Source organism: Hypanus sabinus, chromosome 24 (genome assembly GCF_030144855.1).
Source record: "Hypanus sabinus isolate sHypSab1 chromosome 24, sHypSab1.hap1, whole genome shotgun sequence".
NCBI classification, from domain to species: Eukaryota; Metazoa; Chordata; class Chondrichthyes; order Myliobatiformes; family Dasyatidae; genus Hypanus; species Hypanus sabinus.
The window spans coordinates 12,855,416-12,881,307 of record NC_082729.1 but is presented as its reverse complement, the minus strand read 5'-3'; the positions used below and the strand labels follow the sequence as shown (position 1 = coordinate 12,881,307).

Below are 25,892 nucleotides of genomic sequence, written 5' to 3'. Positions count from 1 at the left end.
TAGTCCTCATGCACCATAAGTAAGTATGTTTATGGATTTATTCACTTGTTTTATATCTTGTATACAAAATCCTCGAGACTAATTTACGAAGTCCAAACACAAAAGTTCAAGTATGCATTCATTACTAAGTTCAAATGTAAGTTTTTTTTTGTATAATCTTGGGTGAATACTAATTTGCAGAGATTACAAAGTAGAAATGTTTTAGATCCTCCAGCCACTGAGTCTTATGTCAACCTTCAACCACACATTTACATTAAATCCTTCTTTTATTCTACCCATATTCTCCTCAACTTCACCCAGAAGATGTTCCAGATTGTTTTAACTGTACTTTTTTTTCAAGTGCAGTCACAATCATAATGTAGGAAACATGGCAGCCAATTAACCTGCCTTAGTGATGTTTATCTAAGGGTAAATATTAACGAGGACATTGGGTTAACAATCTTGAAATCCTTGATATGATATCATGAGAGAGGGCTATGATACTGGAAGCTCTAGCCCATGCTCCATTATATGTCTCAATAGTGGGCAGATGAGGCCTCATTTTAACATCTTATCCCAAATATGACATTTCTAATAGTGGCTTACCTTCATTGCTACTTTGGATTCCAATGTACTTCTTGTGTTAGAATCTCTGGACTTTGACATAAACCTTTTGGACACAGAACCCAGAGAGCTTCCAGTGGACCCCAACTGCACACTAACAATAAATGTCTAAGTGCCAGTGCAATATTCAGAGTGGAGGAAAACTAGATTAACTTATGCTGAGGGTAAAGATCTGCACGGAATCAAATTAGCTTTATCTTGAAGTGCAATAAGGCTTTTATGGCCTTTCAGGCAGCATATTGCCTTAGTATTAAGTTCCTTTGTTTGGAGTCAATATAAAAGTCCAGAAGTCCAGAAACTCCAAAACTTTGGCCGTTAATGTTGTTGAACTGTCAGTTCTAACGAGAAAGCTAAAACAACACAATGAGACTTTTAATTTACATTCTTTTCATTATGAACTGTGGGATCATTTCTGGACAACAAGGTAAGATTATTTCTGACACTATTTGATTCAGTTATAGTTGAAATTTGTTCCGCTGGTTAATTAAATCATCTGTTTTAGCTTTATCACAGCAGTCATCCATTCTTGATTAGAGTGTTTTCTTCTCTTCCTAAGTTATGAAGGAATCCCTTCTCCCTTTTCTCCAGTGCACTATCCCTCATCCCAGAGCTGCCTTACAGCTCCAGAGACTCTAGTTTGATCCTGATCTCACTTTGTGGAGTTTGCACATCCTCTCCATGGTTATGCAATTTTCCCCCAGTTGTTCCTGATTACTCACACATCCCAAAGATGTGTTGGTATGTTAATTCATGACCGTAAGAAGTTTATTAACTAACTATTCTTAGTTAAGCTTAATGGCGAAAAGAATGACAGGGCTTTAATGAGCATGTGGAAGAGAAAATAAGTAGCAGGAGTATAAAGAGAGAGGGAATGGGACTAATGATATTGCCACCTTAGAAGCTGGCATACTCACGATGAGCTTAATGACCTTGTGCTATGTCAATGAACACAATATTCCAGATATGGTCTCACTAAGCTCTGTATCATTATAGTAACAAATCTTTGATGCTGTATGCAAAACTCCTTGCAACAAAAGCCAGTAAACAATTTTCCTTCATAACTGCTCCTGCAAAAGCATGTTTGCTTGCAGTGAAAGCTGTACAAAAACACTCGTATTCCTTTGTATATCGATATTTCCCAGTTTGTCATTCTGAGAAATAACAAATGCTCTGACTTTCTGTTTTCCTTTCAAAATGCCTAAATACATTTGTCTGCATCAGATTGCAACTACAATGTATTTGTCTACTTGCTCAACTTGTCTAAGTTGCCTTGAAACCTCTTTCTATTCGCATAATAACTTTCAATTATACATTGTAAGCAAATTTATAAATACTACATTCTGTTCCCTCATCTGAATTATTAACATAAATTGTAAATAGACTGATACCTGTGGTAGCCTGGTAGTCCACTACCCACCCCATTTAGTCCTCCCTTTTCCTGCCTGTCGATCAATTTTCAATCTATGCAACTACCTCATGCTTTAATGTTGCGTCCCAATCTCTTTTATGGGACTTTATCAAAGGCTTTCTTAAAATCCAAATACATCACATCCGCTTGTTCTCTATTATTTATTCCATCAGTGAAGAAAAAAATAACTCATGCATATTTATGAAATACAATTTCCCATTTATAAGTCCATTTTGATTTTGGGTAATCCCATTGATAGTATTTTAGTTTCCTGTTATCATATTCTTTATAATAGATCCTATATATTCCCTACTGCTCTCGTTAGGCTTATCAGGATATCGTTCCTTGTTTATTCTTTTCAACATTTTTTTAAATAATGCATTTGTATTTGCCATCCTCCCAGAAACTCTTTCAAGCTAATAACTTTGACCAGTGTTTTCTTCTATTTATTGATACTGAAGCAAATGATAGCCAAACAACTACTTTAAGGTACTTAAGTATTTGTTTATTCTTTTCCATAGATGCTGCCTGGCCTGCTGAGTTCCTTCAGCATTTTGTGTGTGTTGCTTTGGGTTTGTAGCATCTGCAGATATTCTCATGTTTGTACATTAAGATATACTGCCCAAGGCTACGTACACCAAGATTTGGACCTAGGGTTTCTTACTTATTGATTTGGGAGATACGGGGATTACTGAAAGGCTAGCCTCATTGAGTACCCACAACAGCTCCTGAACAAAGTGGCTAGGCCATTTCAAAGAGTAGTTAAAGTTCCTGAAGTCTGTTTTAAGAAAAATACTAGATTATTTGCTAGATGGAATGGTTCCAGTTTTGTGGTCACCATTGTTATTTATATTTTATTCAATATTTAATTAATTAATTGAATTTCAATTCCTTTTTGCCGTTGTGGGAATTGAACTCCCATCATTAGATTACTGGGAGAGCCATTCTGTCTTTTCTAATGTTTGCAAAACCTTCGTTTGTGTTACTTTTTCAAGAAATATTTAAATGTGGCATTTTCGAAATATAAATTTGGTTCATTTTGCAGTTTCAGAGACTATGCCCTCTTGTTTAAGGCTCTCTGCACTGGAAAAATACTGATCTACTCCCCTCATGATTTTATGTACCTCTGTGAGTTCATAATCAGCCTCTGGGAAAAAATCCCAACCTCTCTACCTTCTCCTTATGACTCAAGCACTCGAGACCCAGTAACATCCTCGTGAATCTTTTCTGTATCCTTTCCAACTTATTGGCATATTTTCTATAGCTGGGCAAAAAAAAAGCTGCACTTAATACTCCAAGTGGGGTCTTAACAACAGTTGCAAAATAATGTCCCAACACCTGTACTCAGTGCCCTTTCTGATGAATACAAAAATGCCAAATGTTTCCTTCACCACCATGTCAACCTGTGTCGCCACTTCCAAGAAACTATGAAGCTATATCCCTGCAACATTCTCCAGGGCCATATCATTCACTGTGTAAGTCTTGTCTTAACTTACCAAACTGCAAAATCTCATACTCTCCTGAATTAAGTTCCATTTACTATTCATTAGCACATTTCTCTAGTTCATTTACATCCTGTTATAATGTTATATAACTTTCTTCAGTGTTCACAACCAAACAATTCTGGTGCCATGATGAACTTACATACAATATGTCAACCACATGATTAATATAGATGACAAACAACAGTGGACCTAGCACCGATCCCTGTGGCACACCCATGCATCCAATCTGGATAAGAACCCTCTACTATCATCCTCTATCTTCTTCCACCTAGATAATTTTGTATCCATTTTTATAGCTTAGCCTGCATCCCATGTGATTCATTCTTCCATACCAGACAACCACATGAGACCTTGTAAATGTCTTTGCTAAAGTCCATGTAGACAACATCTACCACCCTGCCAACATCAGTCTTCTTTGTTAACTCATCAAAAAACCAAATTTATGAGACATAATTTCCCACACAGCAGTCAATGCTGACTATCCCTTTTCAGTTCTTGCCTTCCCAAATCTTGTAGATCCTGTCCCTCAGATCCTCTGCAGTAATTTTCCCACCACTCACCAACCTATAGTTCCCTAACTTGTCCTTGCAGCTCTTAAGTAAATGAACAGCATTAGCTATGTTCCTGTCTTCCAGTACTTCACCCATGGCTAAAAATGATGTGAGTATCTCTGCAAGGCCTCTGTAATTTCTTCGCTAACTTCCCACAATGTTCTTGAAAACACTTGATCAAGTCAGGTGGAATTATTCATCTTTTTGCACTTTAAAATCTATAGCACCTTTCTTTTATAACATCTTCTAATACATTACTATTTACTTTCCTTAATTCCTTGGCCTCCATGACCTTCTCCATGGTAAATATACAGATGAAAAAGACTCATTTAAGACTTTGATATCTCCACATATAGATAACCACATTGATCATTAAGGGGGTTTATTCTTTCTTTAGTTACCCTTCTGCTCTCAATATACTGCTATAATCCCCTTATCTGCCAAAAGCTATCTTTGCCCTCCTGATTTTACTCTTAACTATACTCCTACATCCCTTACACACTTCAAGAGATATACTTGAGGAATAAAAGAGATTCAACAATTTCCACCTATCAAGGCCTTTTGCACAGTCCCAGTCAATTTGAAATCACCTCCTAATGCAACCCTGTTATTCTTACAGCTATCTCTGATCTCCCAACATACATGTTCCTCAAGTCTAATTCCTGCTGACTGTTGGGGGGCTCATAATACAGACCTGTCAAAGTGATTGTCCCCTTCTTATTTCTAAGTTCCTCCCTTATAGTCTCATTGGATGATCCCCAATAATATCATCTCTAATTGCTACTTTGATGTTCTCCCTTATCAGAAATGAAATTAACCCTCCTCACTTACCTCCACCTATATAATTTCTGTAGCATCTATACTCTGGAACTCTATACACTGGAGTTGTTAGGCCTTCCCTCAGCTATATTTAGATTAAGGCTAAAATACCCTAGTTCCATGTATAAATCCATATCCTGAGTTCATCTATATTACCTGCCGAGCTTCTTGCATTAGATATAAAAGTATATTAATAGATATCAAAAGATTGAAATCACCCCATTTGCAAATCCTTTATTGTATTGAAAGTAATAATTACGTCAGAGGTAGTGAGAGGTAAGCATTCATCCCATCTACATATTTATTTCAGGTTACTTCTGGCATATCACAGATCTTCATTGGGATCCAAATTATAGTGTGACAGATGATCCAAATGCTGTTTGCCCTTCATCTTCTAAACCCGTACCAAACCCAGGGAAGTGGGGCAGTTACCTCTGTGATTCCAACTGGGACCTTATCAATCTGTCCATTTATACCATGAAAGAGCTTCATCCTCATCCAAATTTCATTCTTTGGACAGGGTAAGTATTTAACTATCTGCAGAAAGCAGAATTTACCAGCTAGATTACAAAACCAATACAACTGAGATTGCCTAATAATTAGCACCAGTTACTATAATTAAGGGGGTAGTGCTAATGTGTGATAGTGGGCTATAAACATTAGTTTGCACATTAAATATTGAAATAGGAGCCAAAAATGTTGAAAATACTCAGCAGATCAGGCAGCAACCATGGAGAGAGGAAGTTCATGTTGATAAGCTTTAATCATCTAACTAATGATTTCCAACATCTGTTAGACTTGTGTTTATATATTTGGAGTGTGATATCATAGAGCAGTCCTTTGACAATAAGCATGACTTGCTTCCACTAGAATTCTATAGGTTGTGAGATGACCAGTGAGGCTAATTTGGAAATGGCAGGATGTACCCACAGTTGGGGCAGGCAAGTGGGTAGTTTATAAAGTAGCATAATCTTTCTGTCATTTATGCAGGGCTTCTGTATGCTCCCAAAGCATGAACATAAGGTTCTTCAATGTCATCCTGAATACTCCATCTCTACTTTGGAGAGTCATAGAGAAGTGATTTTTCCAAGGAAGCTCTGGGCAGATCCTTGAATTTCTTTCTTTGTCTGCTTGCTGAAATTTGGCATTAGTTTTGTGTTGGGCAGTCAGTTGATGCAGCCTACCAATGAAGCCAACTAAGTATGCTAGAGGAACTCAACAGGCCAGGCAGCATCTATGGAAAAGAGTCAATGTTTCAGGCCGAGATCCTTCATCAGAACTGGAAAAAAATGATGAGAAGGTGGGGGAAGAAGAAGTACAAGGTGGTAGATGATAGGTGAAACCAGGAAAGGGGAGGAGGTGAAGCAAAGAGCTGGGAAGTTGATTCGTGAAGGAGATAAAGGGCTTGAGAAGTGGGAATCTGATAGGAGAGGATAGAAGGCCGTGGAAGAAAGGGAAGGGAGAGGAGCACCAGAGGGAGGTTATGGGAAGGGAAGGAGATACAGTGAGAGAGGAAAATGGGAATGGGGAATGTAGAGGAGGGGGTTCAAAAAATCATTAAGGTGGAGGCTACCCAGATGGAATTTAAGGTATTGTTCCTCCCACCTGAGTGTGGCCTCATCGCAGCAGTGGAAGAGGCCGTGGACTGACATGTCAGAATGGGAATGGGAATTAGAATTGAGGTAGGTGGCCACTGGGAGATCCCATTTTATCTAGTGGACAGAGCATAGATGCTCAGTGAAGCAGTCTCCCAATCTATGTCAGATCTCACTGATATACAAGAGGCCACACCAGGAGCACCGGCTACAGTGTTTGACCTCAACAGACTCACAGGTAAAGTGTTGTCTCACCTGAAAGGACTGTTTGGGCCCTGAATGGTAGTGAGGAAGGAGGTGTAGGGGCAGCTATGGCACTTGTTCCACTTGTAAGGATAGGTACCAGGAGGGTCGAATGGACAAGGGACTCGTGTAGGGAGTGATCCCTGCAGAAAGTGAGGGGGAGGAAAAGATGTGCTTGGTGGTGGGATTCCATGGAGATGTTACAGAGAATTATGTGCTGGATGCGGAGGTTGGTGGGGTGGTAGGTTAGGATAAGAGGAACCCTAACTCTGGTGGGTGGGTGAGATGAGGGATGACTTATGTGAAATTGAAAAGATGTGCATAAGAGCAGTGTTGATGATGGAGGAAGGAAAGCAGCCTTCTTTGAAGAAGGAGGACGCCTCATTAGGTCTGGAATGAAAAGCCTCATCCTGAGAGCAGATGCGGCAGAGACGAAGGAATTGAAATAAGGGGGTGGCATTTTTACAAGTGACAGGGTGGGAAGAGGTATAGTCCAGGTAGCTGTGAGAATCAGTGGGTTTAAAAAAATATCAGTGTATAAACTGTCTCCAGAGATAAAGACAGAAAAACTGAGAAAAGGGAGAGAGGTGTCAGAAATGGTCCAGGTAAATTTGAGGGCAGGGTGGAAATTCAAGGCAAAGTTGATGAAGTTGATGATCTCAGCATGGGTGCAGGAAGCAGCGCCAATGCAGTTGCTGACATAATGTAAAAAAGTTGGGGAGTGATACCAGTATAGGCTTGGATCATAGACTGTTCCGTGTAGCCAACAAAAAGGTAGGCACAGCTGGGACCCATGCAAGTGCCCATGGCTACACCCTTTGTTTGAATGAAGTGGGATGAGCCAAAGGAGAAATTATTAAGAGTGAAGACCAGTTCTGCCAGATGGAGGAGAGTGGTGATGAAGGGGAACTGGTTAGGTCTGGTGTCCAGAAAAAAGTGGAGGGCTTTGAGACCTTCCTGATAAGAGATGGAGGTGTATAGAGACTAGATATCTATAGTGAAAATGAGATGACCAGGGCCAGGGAACTTGTCATTGAAAAGGTGAAGAGTGTGTGAAATTTCATGGATGTAGATAAGAAGGGACTAAATCAGGGGAAGAAGGGGATAAGAATGAGTCAAGGTATGCAGATATCTGTGGGGGGGGGTCATCTACAAACCCCATTTCCAGAAAAGTTGGGAAATTTTCCAAAATGCAATAAAAACAAAAAATCTGTGATATGTTAATTCACGTGAACCTTTATTTAACTGACAAAAGTACAAAGAAAAGATTTTCAATAGTTTTACTGACCAACTTAATTGTATTTTGTAAATATACACAAATTTAGAATTTGATGGTTGCAACACACTCAACAAAAGTTGGGACAGTGGCATGTTTACCATTGTGTTACATCACCTTTCCTTTTAATAACACTTTTTAATCATTTTGGAACTGAGGATACTAATTGTAGTAGATTTGCAATTGGAAATTTTGTCCATTCTTGCTTGATATAAGACTTCAGCTGCTCAACAGTCCGTGCTCCGTTGTCTGATTTTCCTCTTCATGATGCGCCATACATTTTCAATAGGAGATAGATCTGGACTGGCAGCAGGCCAGTCAAGCACACGAACTCTGTGTCTACAAAGCCACGCTGTTGTATCCCGTGCAGAATGTGGTCTGGCATTGTCCTGCTGAAATAAGCATGGACGTCCCGGGAAGAGACGTCGCCTTGATGGCAACATATGTCTCTCTAAAATCCTAATATACGCCTCAGAGTCAATGGTATCTTCACATACATGCAACTCACCCATGCCATGGGCACTGATGCACCCCCATACCATCACAGATGCTGGCTTTTGCACCTTTTGCTAATAACAATCAGGATGGTCGTTTTCATCTTTGGCACGGAGAACCCAACCCCCGTTTTTTCCAAAAACTAGCTGAAATGAGGACTCATCTGACCACAGCACACGGTTCCACAGTCTTTCGGTCCATCTGAGATGAGCTCGGGTCCAGAGAACTCACCGGCGTTTCTGCATAGAGTTGATGTATGGCTTCATCCTTGCGAAATACAGTTTTAAGTTACATTTCTGGATGCAGCGACGGGCTGTGTTAAGTGACAATGGTTTTCCGAAGTACTCCCGAGCCCAGGTGGTTATAATTGTCACAGTAGCATGATGGTTTCTTAGGCAGTGCCGCCTGAGGGCTCGAAGATCACGCACATTCAACAGTAGTTTCCGACCTTGCCCTTTACGCATTGAGATATCTCTGAATTCTCTGAATCTTTTCACAATATTATGTACTGTAGATGTTGAAAGACGTAAATTCTCTGCAATCTTGCATTGGGAAATGTTCCTTTTGAACTGACTAACAATTCTCACGAATTTTGGCACAAAGAGGTGAGCCACGACCCATCCTTGCTTGCAAAGACTGAGCCTTTGACGGACGCTACTTTTATACCCAGTTATGATACCTCACCTGCTACCAATTAGCTTGCTTAATGTGGAGTCTTCCAAACCAGTGTTACTTGAATATTCTGTGCACTTTTCAATCTTATTTTAACTCTGTCCCAACTTTTGTTGAGTGTGTTGCAACCATCAAATTCTAAATTTGTGTATATTTACAAAATAAAATTAAGTTGGTCAGTAAAACTATTGAAAATCTTTTCTTTGTACTTTTGACAGTTAAATAAGGGTTCATGTGAATTAACATATAACAAATTTTTGTTTTTATTGCACTTTGGAAAATATCCCAACTTCTCTGGAAATGGGGTTTGTACTATAACTGGTGTTCTCAGCACTTTGCTGAGCATCCACTGTCTGCCAGAAAAAGCGAGATCTCTCAGTGGCCAGCCATTTCAATTTTACTTCCCATTCACATTCTGACATGTCATTCCATGGCCTCCTCTACTACTGCGATGAGGCCGCACTCAGGTTGGATGAGCAACAGCTTATATTACGTCTGGGTAGCTTCTAACCTGATGGCATGAACTTCGATTTCTTGAGCTTCCTGTAATTGCCCCCTAACTCTGGTGCTCTTCCCCCTTTCCTTTCTCCATGGTGTTCTATCCTCTCCTATCAGATTCCCCCTAATCCAGCCTTTAATGTCTTTCACAATTGACTTCACAGCTCTTTACCTCACCGCTTCCCCTCTCCTGGTTTCACCTCTCACCCACCACCTTTACTTCTTCCTCCCCTCTCCCCACCTTCTTACTCAGACCTCTCAACTCTTTTTTCAGTGTTGATGAAAGGTCTCGGCCAAAGCATTGACTACTCTTTTCCATAGATGCTGACTCAGCCTGCTGAGTTCCTCCAGCATTTTGTGTGTGTTATCTTGACTTCCAACATCTGCAGATTTTGTCTTGTTTGTGGTTAGCTTCTATACAATTTCTTTACCTTATTAATTTCTTCATAATTTTAATTACCTCCATCACGTCACCTCAGTCACATATTTTCTCACTTCTGGTATTAGCTCTGTGAATCTTTATTGCATTTTTTTCCAGTGCTTCACCATCCCTTTCTAAGTGTGGAGAACTGCAGTACTCCATTTGTTTTGCATTGGATTGATATATGCTTAACATGACCTCTCTGCTTTTAGGTTCTGTCCAAGGTATTTTACATAGAACCATTCCCAATAATTTTAATAGAGTATGATGCAGAGTGTCTGCCATTGTGGTCAATTTCTGCTACTTCCTTTTTCAAGTCATAATCGCTGACATTGCTAAACCACATGGGAAATTAAACTAACATAGTTGTAATCTTAAGGTTATAGGGTGCACAAGGAGAGTGGGTCTGCTATTTATAATAATTAATTATGTTATTCTTCTTGAAACATTCAGTGATGATACCCCTCATGTTGCTGATGAAAAGCTTGGTGAGGATGCAGTGCTGAGTATAATTGGCAATTTGACCCATCTTATACAAGAGGTGTTTCCAGGTATGTCAACCATAAACAATTAAGTAAATGTTAAGTGTAACTGTCTAGGCCAGGGGTTTCCAATCTGGGGTCCATGGACCCCTTTCTTAATGGTATTGGTCCATGGCATAAAAAAGATTGGGAACCCCAGGTCTAAACCATGGTGGTGTCTACATAAAGCTAGCTTGAAATGAATGGTACCACCGAACAGAACGACTGGCATTTCCATTGTCAAATGTACTTAGTTCACCTCGCCATAATGATTTTTAAAATTTCTTCTAGTATAAACTGTGCATTTCTCGAACACAATATTCTAAATAAAATACTTTTTGCGAAAGAAAACTATTGGTAAACTAAAGTTGGATGGAGAATGGCACTGTAATACACAAAACATGAAAACAAGGAGATTAATGCACTTATTATTATTTGATTTGGGCACTTAAATGTTTTTTTTATTTTTACAGTTTTATAAGCAAACCATAGTTAATATCTGCTGTTGGTTCAGGATCACAACTAAATGAAGTTTTCTATAATAGAGATTGAAAACTGAAATTAATCACAACGAGATCATTTGCTAGTTTGTTGGAGATTCCTGTGAAATAGTAATTCATAATGAAGCCATATATTCTCCAGAAACAAGCACCGCAGAAATATACTCATGTTTAAAGGGCCCTAGAATGAATACACAGACTTGGAGTAATTGTCTATTGCACTATTATGTCATTTCATCTCGACCATGAGTGTATATACTGTTTGTACTTCTTTGACATAGTTTTGAACATACCTTGAGACAATGGCCAAAGAAAATTTCAGTGTTTATATTATATACAAAATGTAGAATAAGATTCTGCAGATTTTCTCCTGTCTCCATTGCTATCCTATATCCATACAGTGTATTTATGTAACACAAATATCCAATATTGGGGTTGGAGGATTAACACCTCATGTTTTGTCTATGTAACCTCCAACCTAATGGCATGAACATCAATTTCTCTGACCTGGTAATTTCTCCACCCTTTCCCTTCCCCCGTTCCGGTTCTCCTCTCACCAATTCTCTTCTGCTCACCTGTCCATCACCTTCCTCCAGTGCCCCTCCTTCTCCTCTTTCTTTCATGGTCCACTGTTCTCTCCTATCATATTCCTTCTTCTTCAGCTCTTTACTACTTCCACCTGTCACCTTCCAGCTTCTTACTTCATTCCAACCACCTTTCCCTCACCTGCTTTCACCTATCAACTATCAGTTTGTACTTTTTCCCTTCCCCTACCTCCTTATTCTGCCTTCTGCCCTCTTTCAAGTCCTGACAAAGGGTTTCAGCCTGCAATGTCAACTGTTTATTCCTTTTCATAGATGCTGCCTGACCTGGTGAATTCCATAGCATTTTGTGTGTGTTACTCTAATATTGGGGAGTCTTCTTTAAGAATTGTACCATATGACCATTTGTTCTTCATGTATTTGACTTGCATTGCTGGTACTAAATTGGCTTGAATGGATTGTTTGCCTGGCAGTAAATGCACTGGAAAAAATGCTCCACCTCCTTAATAGATATGTTTGTTGTTTTATTACTCAATCTAACATATTTTAGAGAGAAAATGAAAGAGGGACTGATTATATACTTATCAACAGATGATAAACTATTTAAGCAATTTAAGAATGGAAAGTCCACATTTTATCATTGAAATTTACAGCACGGAGGAAGGCCAGAATTATTCAATTAATTCTTCCTTTGGACCTCAAAATCTTCTCTCCAAGTGTTTCTCCAATTCCCTTTTGAAAATTATTTTCAATCTGTTTCTACTTCCTTTTCAGATAACACATTACAGAACAGTATATAAATCTTAAAATTCTCTGCACCAGGTTATATGGGTAATTTAAAGAGCTTTTTCCTCTCTTTTCCCCAAGTTTTCTTAATTGACCATCAGTTCAATGTGATCATGATATAAATAGCTAGGATTCTTCCAGCTTATCCAAATGATCATATTCATTTCCAAAGATTACCCTTTGGAGATAACTGGGATCAAACATTCATAATGTTATTGATTAGTCTTTTTTTGCAGCTTTTTAAATTACTTATCCATTGTTGCCTACATTAAGCCAGTCAACACTGGCTAAGTTATTTTATACCACTGTGACTATTTTCAAGGAAGTTTGCAGACCAGACTGATATTGTCACTTAGCACCTCAAACATAGCACAGGTCTCTTTGCTTCATTAATAATTGAGGTATTTGTGTGCTCAGAGTAATTAATTTTAGTGTCTGCGTTCTCTATCCTCTGAAGATTTTAGACCATCCTTGTGAATTACTTTGTCCTAGTCCAGTATTCAGAAATGTCTCCTATTGTAATACATAGCTCCACAGAAGCATTGTCAAACTCAAATTTCAGTGTAAGTTTATTAGTGAAGTACAAATATGTCACCATATACAACCCTGAGGTTCATTTTCTTGCAGGCATTCATAGTAAATACAAGAAACACAACAGAATCAGTGAAAGATCACATCCAACAGGGAGGACAACAGCCAATGTATAAAAAAAAAGCTGTGCAGATACAAAAAGAAAGAGGAATAATAAAAAGATTTCTTGAAAGTGAGTCCATGGGTTATGGGAACAGTTCAGCGATGGCATGAATGAAGTTGAGTGAAGTTATCCCCCCTGATGGTTGAGGCTGTTGCTGAACCTGGTGGTGTGGGTCCTGAGGCTGTTGTACCTTATTCCTGATGGTAGTAGTGAGAAGAGAGCATGGTGTGGATTCTGGGGGATCCTTGATGATGGATGCTGCTTTCCTGCAACTGCACTTTATGTAGATGTGCTCAATGGTGGGAAGGGCTTTACCCATGACTGGGCCATGTCCACTACATTTTGCAGGCATTTCTGTACAAGGACTTTGGTGTTTTCATACCTAGCTGTGATGCAACCAGTCAACATACTCTCTACCACACATCTATGGCAGTTTGCCAAAGTTTTAGATGGCATGCCTAATCTTCACTTCTAAGAAAGTAGAGGCACTTATATGCTGGATTCAGGACAGATCCTCCGAAATGATAACACTAAGAAATTTAAAGTTGCTGACCCTCTCCACCTCTGATCCCCCCCCCCCCCAATGAGGACTGGCTCATGGACCTCCTGTTTTGCTCCTCCTGAAGTCAATAATCATCTCCTTGGTCTTGCTGACGTTGAATGAGAGGTTATTGTGCCACCACTCAGCCAGATTTTCAATCTCCCCCCACCCATATGCTAATTTGTCTCTGTTGTAGAAAAAAAATCTCAGGAGTAGCAGAGAGAATAGATCAGGCTGACTCAGAGAATTGTTTCGGACTAAAGGGTCTGAATGATATCATGGAGAGCCCAGACACCTAAAGTGGAGTAGTGAGACTCTACTCAGTAATGGATTACACTCTTATTTATACCCCAGGTGTACATGACAAGAAGCACTTAAATCTGAAAAAGGAGGGAACTTCAACTACACCTCATTGGAATAGCGAAGTTGCACTATATGTCCTTAATCAGTTATACATTTTCTTAAGTGTTAGTTCTCAGGATGGTATATCAGGCTTTCCCAAGCTCAGACATGTGATGATTCTTAGAACAAGGAAGCACAGACATAGTTATTTTCCCATCTCATCTACAAAGCACATTTCAGTCACACAGATGTGCATTAATCATAAGTGATTAGAGACTTTGAATTCACATACTAGAAGAAGGTCATTAACCCCTTAACATTCGTCACAATGTCTTACTATTTTTCTTCCACAGTTACCACCTTTGATTCAGTAAAGACAGTGGTGTTGTCAGCAAACTTCAACACAGCATATTATATTAAATATTAAATTCTAGGTCGCCAAAAGAATGCCTGCTTGTAGTAAAGAGTTAACCATTTATATTAACCAGTTTCAGTGACTGTTTGGTCACAACTGTTGAATCAACTACACAGTTAACTTTCTAATCCGAACCTGCTTTCTAAAGAAGTTACCTACTGCTATATTTTTCAATTTTGATCTAAAGATTTGTGTTTGTAACTGAGTATATGTTCACAGGTACTAAAGTCTACTCTGCAATGGGAAATCATGACTTTCACCCAAAGAGTCAGTTTCCTGATACCTACCACAGGATTTACAACAGAACTGCAGATCTCTGGAGACCTTGGATGGATTCTCAGTCTGTCTCCATGTTTAATAAAGGTATGACCAAAGGAAATCACTTCTCAGGTTACTGAATGTGAATATAAGTTGCTCTTTTATCTTCCAGATCATTGAGTCCTGTTACTTATAGTTTTCTTCAGATCTTCTGTAATCTTACAGTACCTTGTCTACTTCACCACACTTAGTATGTGTATACAGTCATTAAATGTACGTGGCAGGCTCTTTTGCAAAGGCAGACACCAGAGCTGAGTGCAGTGCTATGAAGTGAACACATTGCTGCAGTTAGTATTGTAAATAGATCTCTCCCTGTTAGTAATTTTTTGCCTAACAAATCTTTGCTACAAAGTAGGGTTTTATAAATTTTGTGTTGATTTTGTTCACTACCATGAAGGGTAGGGAACATATCTGGATCCTGTCTTTCAAACACAGGTTCGAAAAACAGTAATGAACAGTCTTTTTGATCAGGTTAAAGGGAAGTAAATGGTAAATAAATAAGCTAGTTAAATAGAGAGAAAAAAAACAAACTTCGTGCTCTTCCTTCTGGCAGCAAAGGCCATCACATTCAAAGATTCAAAGTACATTTATTATCAAAGCATGTGTGCAGTTTGCAGCTCTGAGGTTTGACTTAGTCACGGACAGCCATGAAGCAAAGAGGAACAATGGAACCCTTTCAAAAATAAAACAACCCCCACACACAAAAGAAACAAATCAGGGAAATGGCAACCAGAAAAAAAATGAGCGAAAGCACAGATTTATAAAACACAAATTCAAAAGGCATATTCATTTCAGCTCAGCGTTCATTTTCTTCAGGCCACGTCGATTCAAAATCACCCAAACTAGCAACAAAAACAAGAGCGACCAGAAACACACCATATGGAATTAAGAGTCCACAATCCACAAACCGTGTTGATTAAACCTTGCTCTGGTACCATCCTCCGACAACATCAGGGAAGAGAGATCGTTTGAACGCAAGGACCTTCCCTCAGGAGCAATGAGCAAGAGGGAGAGAGAGATCGTCACATGCAGACACCTTCCTCCCGCAATAGCGAGCGAGAAACTAGTAGATGGCGCTGAACACTCACTCAGCCTCCGCACCTACCTTGACAATTTCAATTTTCCTCAGCGCCTTAATTGGCGAGATCGGCAAGAGATGTAGTTGATCATGGGCTCACAACCTGTCTCCTGGTTTCCTGGCCTCCATGCTCAAAGACAGCAAAGCTCCAGATCACCTAATCAGCCTAAATGACTTATAAGATTTTGCCTGTCAAAACAAAATCTGCTGTATTTGATTTTGTTTTTGTTTTGCTTTTGATGTACTGCATCCTGCCTGGGAGAAGGCTGACTAACTGTGGGTTTCCTCCCTCACTTTCCCCAGCAACTGGTATTCCCCACATAAAGGTTTACTATATCTCCTCCAATATGAATATATGCCTAAATATATGTTCTTTAGGAACCTAACAGCTGTGTTGACTGCGAAAAACATTTATTGACAGAGTGGGAGCAACATCCAATCATGTAGTTGAAAGTTCACCAAAATAAAATAATATAAAAGACAGATGAGAATATTTTGAAGAACAACATGGAAGTTCTTCTAATTCTGCATATTTCTCATCCCTCAGCCAAGAAGGCAAGGTGCTGCTCATGCATCTCACTGCTGCTCTGGGACTTACTGGAATATAAAATTATTTCTCTAAGAGTGACTTCCAGTAAAAGTAAATGGCTATGAAACACTGAGCTCATCAATAACTACATTTTTTCTGCTTTCTTCTTGATTACTCCTTTTCTTGTGCCAAGAGCATTGAAGCCAATTTCAACAATCCAGATACTGTATTGAATACTTTATTTTCATGAAGTCCATGCTTTACTTTCAGGGGAATCTTGGATTATCTTTCCTCTTTATGGCACACCGCATCTCTCCTTCCAGGGGCTGCAGGAGATTGGAACATTGAGACAGTGGGTGTAGCTATCGGAGGCGCCTGCCCTCTATCTATCTCTCTCTCTCTCTCTCTTTCTGCCTCTCTCTGTTTCCCTCTCTGTCTATCTGTGTGTGTGTCTTTCTCTTGCTCTCACTCCACACTCTCTCCCTCCTGTTTGGGGGGAGAGTCTGCTGAGCTCTAATAAATGACACCTCAGACTGTAACATTGAAACAGCGAGCTGTTTGTCTCCCCTCCTGCTGTGGGAGGGGTGACACTGTACCCTTGTTGAGAGAGAGAGAGCCTATGGCATGTGAAAGTGCTGGGCTATGAACTGTAGTTTTTCATAGGGCTAGATCATCATCTGTTTAGAGGCTTCACTATTGCCTGCATGGTGTATGGAGGTGGGGGGGGGGTGGTGCTGATCCTTCTGCTGGAACAAATGAGGAAGGGGAAGGGTTGATGCTTTGCTGCTGCTTCTGTATGGGAGGGGGAGGGGGCTTTGGGGTTCTAACATCTTTCTTTCATTTTTTGGGGTTTTCTTCTGTTTCGTGGATGTCTGTGAAGAGTAAGAATTTCAGGTCTTGTACTGTACGCATTCTCTGATATTAAATGGAACCATTGAACTATCAACTCTAGACCATTTCAAGCCTGGATTTTAAAATTAAAATCATTTGGATCAATGGTTCCTCTTGAGTTGATGGTGATAATTGTTGACCTATATTATCTTGGTAGATTTTCAAAAGTTAGATCAATAGATGTTTAAAAAAATACGAAGCAATGAGTTGAGGTATAAATTAGTCAAGACTAATAGAAGGATGGTATAACCATGAAGACAAATGGCATTCTCTTGATTCTATAGTAGTAATAGATTTGATAAGTAGACCGATAGTAGAAAAGAGAGCACATGATCAGTACTTCCTGTAGCTAAGCAAATGGCCACTGAGTATATGTTCGTGATCTTCTGCTGCAGTAGCTTATCCACTTCAAGGTTTGACATGTTGTTCATTCAGAGATGCTCTTCTACACACCACTGTTGTAAAGTGTGGTTATTTGAGTTACTGTTGCCTTCTTGTCAACTTGAACCAGTCTGACCATTCTCTTCTGACCTCTCTCGTTAACAAAGCTTTTTCGCCCACAGAACTGCCACTCACTGGATGTGTTTTGTTTTTTCCACCATTCTTGGTAAAACTTCGGAGACTGTTGTGTGTAAAAATCCCGAGAGACCAGCAGTTTCTGAGATGCTCAAAACACCCCGTCTGGCACCAACAATCATTCCATGGTCAAAGTCAACTTAGATCACATTTCTTCCCCATTCCAATGTTTGGTCTGAACAACAACTGAACCTCTTGACCATGTCTGCATGCTTTCATGCATTGAATTGCTTCCACATGATTGACTGATTAGATACTTATATTTATGAGCTAATGTACAAACGTTTGTATATGTGTGCCTAATAAAGTGGCCACTGAGCATAGAAGCAGTAATAATAAACTAATAGAAATTTATAGAGTGGAAGCTATGACATCATCAGTATTTGCTTCTTCCGATGCTTTTCTGATTGTGAATCTCTTTTAATGGATGCTTGTATTTTATCATAAGGATTTATCTTAAACAAAATATCCACAAAATGTAACAGAAAAGATGTCATCTCCTTGGCCCTGCAATATTCTATGGAGCATCTGAACAGTATTGTTTATTGACTACAGCTTCACTTTTAATACTACTATTCTGAGAAAAGTCATCACCAAGCTCCAAGATGTGGGAGTCCTCCCCTTCTGCACTGATCCTCGACTTTCTAATCAACAGAGTAATGATAGGCAAGAACGTCACTGCTACAATTATTCCCAACACTGGTGCTCCACAAGATTGTGTCCTCAACTCCCTGTACACTCAGGACTGCTTGGCCAGATTCTACTCTAACTCAATCTACAAATTTGAAGGTGATATCACTTTAGTGGGCCATATCTCAAATAATGATGAGTCAGAGCTTGATAACAACCTTTCCTTCATTGTCAGCAAAATAAAAGAGCTGGACATTGACTTCAGGAAGGGAGGCAGTGCATATCCTCTTGTCTATATCAACAGTACCAAGATTGAAAGGCTTGAGAGGTTCAAGCTTCTAGGAGCTTGCTGAACATCACCAATTGCTTGCTGACTGGCTGCATCACTGCCTGGTATGGGAATTGTACCTCCCTTAATTGCAGGATTTTGCAGAGAGTGGTGCAGATAGCCCAGTTCATCTGTAGCTGTGAACTTTCCATGATTCAGGATACTGTATTTACAAGGACAGTTGTGTAAAAGGGGCCCATATGATCATTGGGGACCCAAGCCATCCCAGCCACAATCTATTCCAGCTACTACCATCTGGGAAGCAGTACCACAGCATAAAAGCCAGGACCAACAGGACAGCTTGTTCTACCGGCCATTGGACTGATGAACTCACACTGACTTGAGTGTACTCTACATTACTGTTGTATTTATTATAAGTTATTATAAATTACTGTGATTGCTCATTTAGATGGAGATATAACGTAAGATTTTTGCTCCTCATGTATGGGAAGGATGTAAGAAATAAAGTCAATTCAATTCAATAGCCCATCTTCATCCAACCACATAAACATCATGGCCAAGAAAGTTTACCAATGCCTCTACTTCCTCAGGAGGCTAAAAGACTTTGGCACATCCAAATGGACCTTCATCTATTTTAGCGTGAACCATAAAAATCATCATCTCCAGATGTATTATGGTTTGATATTGCAGTTGCTTGGCCCATGATGCAGGAAGTTGTGGACACAGCTCAATACATCACAGAACCCAGCCACCCCTCCATTGACTCTGTCTACACTTCCCACTGCCTCATTAAAACAACCAACATAATGAAAGACCCCACCCAACCCAGTCATTCTCTTACCTACCCTCTCCCATCGGGCATAAGATATAAAAGCCTTAAAGCAAGCACTACCAGGCTCAATGACTCTTGTTAAAGGCTATTGAATGATTACCTAGTGTGATAGATAGACTTTTGATTTCACAATCAACCTCATTATGATCTTGCACCATATTGTATGCCTGCACTACATTTTCACTGTAACTGTTACACTCTGTTCTGAATTCTGTTCCTTGTTTTCCCTTGTACTATCTTAATGCACTGTGTAATGAATTGATCTGTATGAACAGTTTTCAAGACAAGCTTTTCTCTGTACCTTGGCATGTATAACAATTATAAACCAATTCCAATTCAAGGTGCTTTAGATCTTTAGGATTATGGTTCATTGGATATATTATCTGGCAATAGAAGCCCAATCATTGTTACATTCTACTCAGCATAAGGAATAAATGGCTTTCATCCCCTTTGTACTTACTGTGTGATCACAGGGCTGCCTTTTCTTTGTTCATTAGGAAGGTAAGAGCCAAATGCAAAAAAAAAAGCAAAAAACTAAGTCCAGACCAACATTGGAAAGAATGAACAAAGGAGGAGAACTCAAGTAGTAAATGGCCCTTCTTACTGGATCTTTTGATTATCTTTAGGAGCTTTCTACACTGAGAAGCTGCAGAATCGAAATGACCAGCGTATTATCATCTTAAACACAAATTTGTATTATACTACAAATAAACTTAATGTTGGCCTAAGTGACCCCGCTGGTCAATTTCAATGGCTTGAAGAAACACTTTCAAAGGCAATGACGACAAAAGAGAAAGTAAGTACTGTCTGTTTACTGAGTTCAAACACAAAAAAGAAATGTCTGTATTCAGAAATATGGATCTCCTGTTTAGGTCTCTTTTCCTATTTAAAAACAATCATGAGCAAATAAACCTAACATTATTTATAAGGTAATTGTTAATCATTTTGCAATGGATTTCTGAAGGAATTTTATGGAGGCTATTACTCATGCTGGAATAGGGAAAATCAGCCTGGAACATTATTGTAGGATAGGTCAGTAGGTCAGGCCAGCATTATTGTCCATTCCTAATTTGCTCTTGAACTTACAGGACTCATCAGGTACCAATAGTGAGCTATTGGTAAAAGTACTTGCTCAATGCAATTGGGTTGGGAATTCCGTAACTTAGACCTAACAAAGATGTAGAAACAGAAACATTTTTTTTCAAATCAGTTTGGTGTGCAACTTCAAGGTTCAAAGTAAAAGTTATTATCAGAGTACATACATGTCACTACATACAACCTTAAGATTCTTGGAAGCATTCCCACAGATGATGGTGTTCTCATGTGCTTGCTGCCACTATCCTTCTTGGTAGTGGAGTTGCAGATTTTGAAGACGCTGTTAAGTAACCTAGGCAGGAAACTACAATGTATTCTACAACACTGTAACTGGTGATTGATTAAATAAGTGTTTAGGGTGGTGGGTGAAGTGTCCTTTACATGGGCTGCTTTGTCGTGGGTGTTGCTGGGTGCTTTTTAGTGTAGTTGGAGCTGCACTCATCCAGGCCAATGCAGAGTATTCCAACATGCTGGCTAATACAGATGAACCCTGCTTCTAAATTAATGACAGCAAGAATCAAAGTGATGTTGATGGGCATGAATGGGAGAGAATATGTTGCAAACATGCATGGAGATCCTCCAGGAAGACCACAGCCAATGATCTGGAGAGCTATGTTGTCTGGAGTCAGGGGTTTATGCTTTGACTCTTGGTAGGGTCACCCATGCCAAACAGGTCAAAGGGTAGAGGTCAGACTAAGAGTGGTCCACCAGTCCTCCAGGTTCAGGAGTTCAGCTCAGGGCTAACAACCTTGACTGGTAAAACAAAATTGTTACGGAAACAGCTATGACGAATCCTTCTACATTTGCTTGTGACGGTGTTCCTGAGTCTCCTCCGGAACATGCATGACTTACGGTAGTCCTGTAAACTACTGACTCGATGAAGGAAGCCCCGAACACCGCCAGAGATAGAGGACATTCATTGCTACTCTAAACGCCAGCGGTGTTACGGGTATTAGAGCTGCAGGAAGGAAGAAGGTTCACAGCAACATGACGAATGGGATTTCTCCCTTGGATATCAGCATGAGCTGAATAGCTTCCTTCAGTGTCATGGAAAATAATCTGTTAAAATATGCATGAAATAATAATCATATTGAGATGCATGCAGAATCAACTAAATATCTGTTAATGCTCTGCATTCATAGGTTTACATTATTGGACATGTACCACCAGGCTCTTTTGAAAAGAAGAGAAAGGTTTTCTGGTTTCATCAGCACTTCAATAGAAGATACACTGAAATTATTCAGAAGTATCACAGTGTAATAGCTGGTCAGTTCTTTGGACATCACCATACTGACAGCTTCAAGATGTTCTATAGTGATTCAGGTAGTGAAATACATTTTTATTCCTTTTTGTTATTTCCCTCCAAACAGGCATCAGAATCAATTATATGTTAATTGATCTGCTTTAAATTTTCATTGCTTTTCAGGCACAATTCAAGAATGGAGATCAAGTTATTAGTAATGCCAAGGATAACTAAAGAGCCAGGTGGAAAAAAAAATGACTTCTGAGAAGGTTTATAAAGAATAATCTCAAAAATATTCAGGAACGATATTCCAAAGAATAGAGCAGAATCATAGAGCACTACACCACAGAAATAGGCCTGTGGCCCATCTACCCGGTGCCAAACTAATAGGCTACCTAGTCTGAAACTTTGCCACCAGTAGTAAAATGAAGCAAGTGTGGTGATGAGAAAAGATGAGGATAAAGAGGCTACGATTAGATCTGTTTATTTATTTATTTATCACACGTGCACTGAAACAGAGGAGTCCATACTAGTAACAATGAATTTATAGAGGTTATAAACTTAGGAAAATATTTACTATGCATGGTTGATGCATCCAGCTGATCCCCTACCACTTACCAATGATATCAAAGATTCAAAGTACACTTATTATCAAAGAATATATAAATTATACAACCTTGAGATTTGTTTGCTTAAGCAAGCAAGAAACCCAGAAGAGTGCAATTATCAAAAAACAATGACCAACCCCGAATGTTCACAGAGGAGAAAAGAACAAATCATGCCAATAATAGAAGTGAGCAACAGCATTCTGAACCAAACTGAGTCCAAATACATAATTTGTGGTAATGACAGAGTAGGAAAAGATTTACAGGTGCCCTTCCCCCTTTACAAAGGTAGAGCATTCCTATGAAACCTTTCTTAAGCCAAAATGGCGTAAAGTGAAGGACCATTAATTTATATGGGAAAAATTTTCGTAAAAGCGAAAATCCTCTTTGTAATGCGAAAACAGGTTACTAATGTAGGTCTTTTGTAAAAGCGAAGTGGTGTAAAATGAACATTTGTAAATCGAGGGACACCTGTATTCAAGAGACTGCAGCTGAAAGAACAAAAAAACCATAGGGAATGTGGGGAAGTAAAGCTTTAAACAAGTAAAAATGTGTATATGCATGAAGAGGAGGATCTGGAATTTAAATAGTATGCTTTAGTGAGTAGGTAACTAGTAAAGGTCTGTAAGGAAAGAAGCAATCAGTGAGAGGCAGGATACAAGAATTTTCATTTCCCAGAAAACATTTGAAGATCAAGATGTATTATAATATATCTTAAGTTTCATAGCAAGCCAACAGAATGCAATACAGGTTGACCACCACACACCCAGAATGATTGGGATGTGTGCAGTGCCAGATTAGTGATTTTGCCGAATCACAGGTGGCTAGGTTAGGATTAAATAAATAAACCCCTCTAATCCACTTGACGATCACCTTTAAAGTACTCTGTAAATAGTACAAGTTGGATAATAAAGAGAAAATAAATAACAAACAAAAAGCAAGTGAAATTTCAAGTACAGTACAGGCAAAATAGCTTACAAGGTTATCTCTATTTACATACATCAGAAGGTTAGTTATTGCCACTTCCAAAGTGAAGAGTTGGATTGTACAAATAATCATTCATGTTTTTCATTATTCTCCTTATGCACACCTGTTTTTTTTTGATTCACTGTCAGCAAAGAACTGGAGCAACATTTTTTTTTGTTTCTTTATATCATAAACTGAGGAAGAGCTGAAGTTATGCATGTGCTTTTTACAGGCACGCCATTGTCGAGTCCAGCTTCCACCTTATCTTACTTCTTTTAAAGACAGTGCCAATAGCTGGTTCTGCTAATGGTGCCACCAAAACAGTGGCAATAGGTTGGCACATCGATGCGGGTAATTTGAAATTAGGCTGGTGTAAGTTATGTCCGAACCAGCTGTGGAATTGGATTACTGATTGCTGGAGTTGAGGTGGTCGACCTGTACAGCGTACCATAATATACATCTTTCAACCTTTTCTCAGGTTCCCCCATAGGAGTTATGTTTATTGCACCTGGCATCACTCCATGGAAGACAACACTACCTGGTGTAGAAAATGGAGCTAACAATCCAGGAATACGGCTATTTAAGTACGACATAAATACACTGGAAATTCAGGTAAGAGGGATCCGTATTAGTAGCAATGAATTTGCAGAGGTTATAAACTTACGAATATATTTCAAATGCTTGTTTGATGTACCCAGCTGATCCCCTGGCAGATACAACTGATATCAAATCACTATCAAATCATACAGGCCCTAGATTTAATCCCTTGTCTATATAGGGTCAGCTAGAGTTTCGGTATGAAGTAAACTCAGAATCCACAAGATAAACAGGGTAAAATGACACATAAAAGGTGTGATTGATGTTACAGTTTGGAGGCATTTTTTAATGGGATAGCTCGTAGTCACTGGGATGCTATATGGAATTAATATTTTAGTTACCTTTACAATAATTGACATAGACTCACTGTAATCACAATAACTTTTGGCTTTCTTTTAGAATATGATCACATATTACTTCAACTTAAGCTATGCCAATACAGTGACTCCAGAATGGCAATGCGAATATAGACTAACAGAGGCGTTTGGCGTTCCGGATGGTACAGTTAAGTCTATGCAGACGGTTCTGGATAAGCTGTACAAAGATGACTATTACCTACAGAAATATTATAAATATAATTCTGTCAGTTATGATTTAAGTGAATGTGATAGGAACTGCAGAATAGATCAGATTTGTGCAATTAAAGCAGTCGACTTTGGTGAATATGAGGAGTGCGAGCAGAGGGAGAGCTCTTCTACCACTCTTACTGCAGCATGGTCTATCATTTCATTTCTGCTTCATTCTTTACTGTTTCTTCAGTTCTAATACTTACCAGATCTCTATAAATCAGGGGTTCCAACCTGGGGTCCATGGACCCTTTGCTTCATGATATTGGTCCATGGCATAAAAAAGGTTTTGAACCCCTGGTATAAATGTACTAAGATATAAGGATTATTGATTAATGCACAATTTTAAAGTGATAATGGTTGTATTTCAATATATATATATGTATTTGAGTCTGATTCACACAAAAAAAATCCTTTGACAGTTCTTTGACCATTGTTTCTGCATAATTATGAAATTGACCATAAAGGAGGAATTAAGCAGCTATTGTTACGGTCAATCAGTGTGAAAGATGATCTTCCTGAGTGCATTTCTGAAGACAACTAACTTTGTGACATCATTGAAATTCTCAAAATGCTGTTAAAACTCTGTATTTCAGAACATTGTTTGTTTGGTTGGATGTAAATAATTTGATGATGATTTATTCATGTTTGTCACCATTATACTTGCCCAGTGTACAAAGAATGGAGGCCAACCCAACATATTGTGCCTAGGATGACTCTTGAAAATATTGTGGTAAAACAAGGGTATGACCAGTGAGGCAACATTAAGATTAGCTTTATTTGTCACATGTATGTTGAAATATACAGTTAAGTGCATCATTTGCATCAAATCAAATCAGTGAGAATTGTGCTAGGCAGCCTGCAAATGTTGCTATTATTCCAATGCCAACAAATCACTAGGAATCTGGGGTAAAAAACCTATGCAATCACAGAGAGAAAGTACAAACTCTTTAAAGGCATTGATGGGAATCGAACTCTGATCTTACAGGTGATACTATAATAGTGTTTCACCAACCACTACGCTGCCATGCTACCCTTGGCACAGAGGGATAAGACAGATATTACCAAAAAGATTTTGTCAAATTGCCAAACTTGACCATTTATTCTCACCATTTTGGCTGAGTGGTCAAATATCAGCCTCTTGAATGTGGCTGGGATTTTTAATTAGGAGTGAATTGCAGAGTTGTATTTATTTGATCAAAAACCAGTAATTGTTAAGTGCTAAAGTCACCAAATATTGTATAGTCAAC

The 25,892-nt window shown here is 39.1% G+C and overlaps 1 protein-coding gene across 1 annotated transcript; it reads left to right on the top strand.

Annotated features, from left to right (window-relative positions):
- Positions 1 to 5,348: 5,348 nt before the first annotated feature.
- On the top strand, positions 5,349 to 24,841 carry smpdl3b (sphingomyelin phosphodiesterase acid like 3B). The gene is made up of 7 exons (XM_059949655.1): positions 5,349 to 5,407; positions 10,540 to 10,637; positions 14,647 to 14,790; positions 20,197 to 20,366; positions 21,808 to 21,988; positions 23,958 to 24,091; positions 24,476 to 24,841. Exons 1-7 carry the CDS (start codon positions 5,364 to 5,366, stop codon positions 24,839 to 24,841), a joined length of 1,137 nt encoding a protein of 378 aa, XP_059805638.1. The 5' UTR covers positions 5,349 to 5,363.
- Positions 24,842 to 25,892: the final 1,051 nt, after the last annotated feature.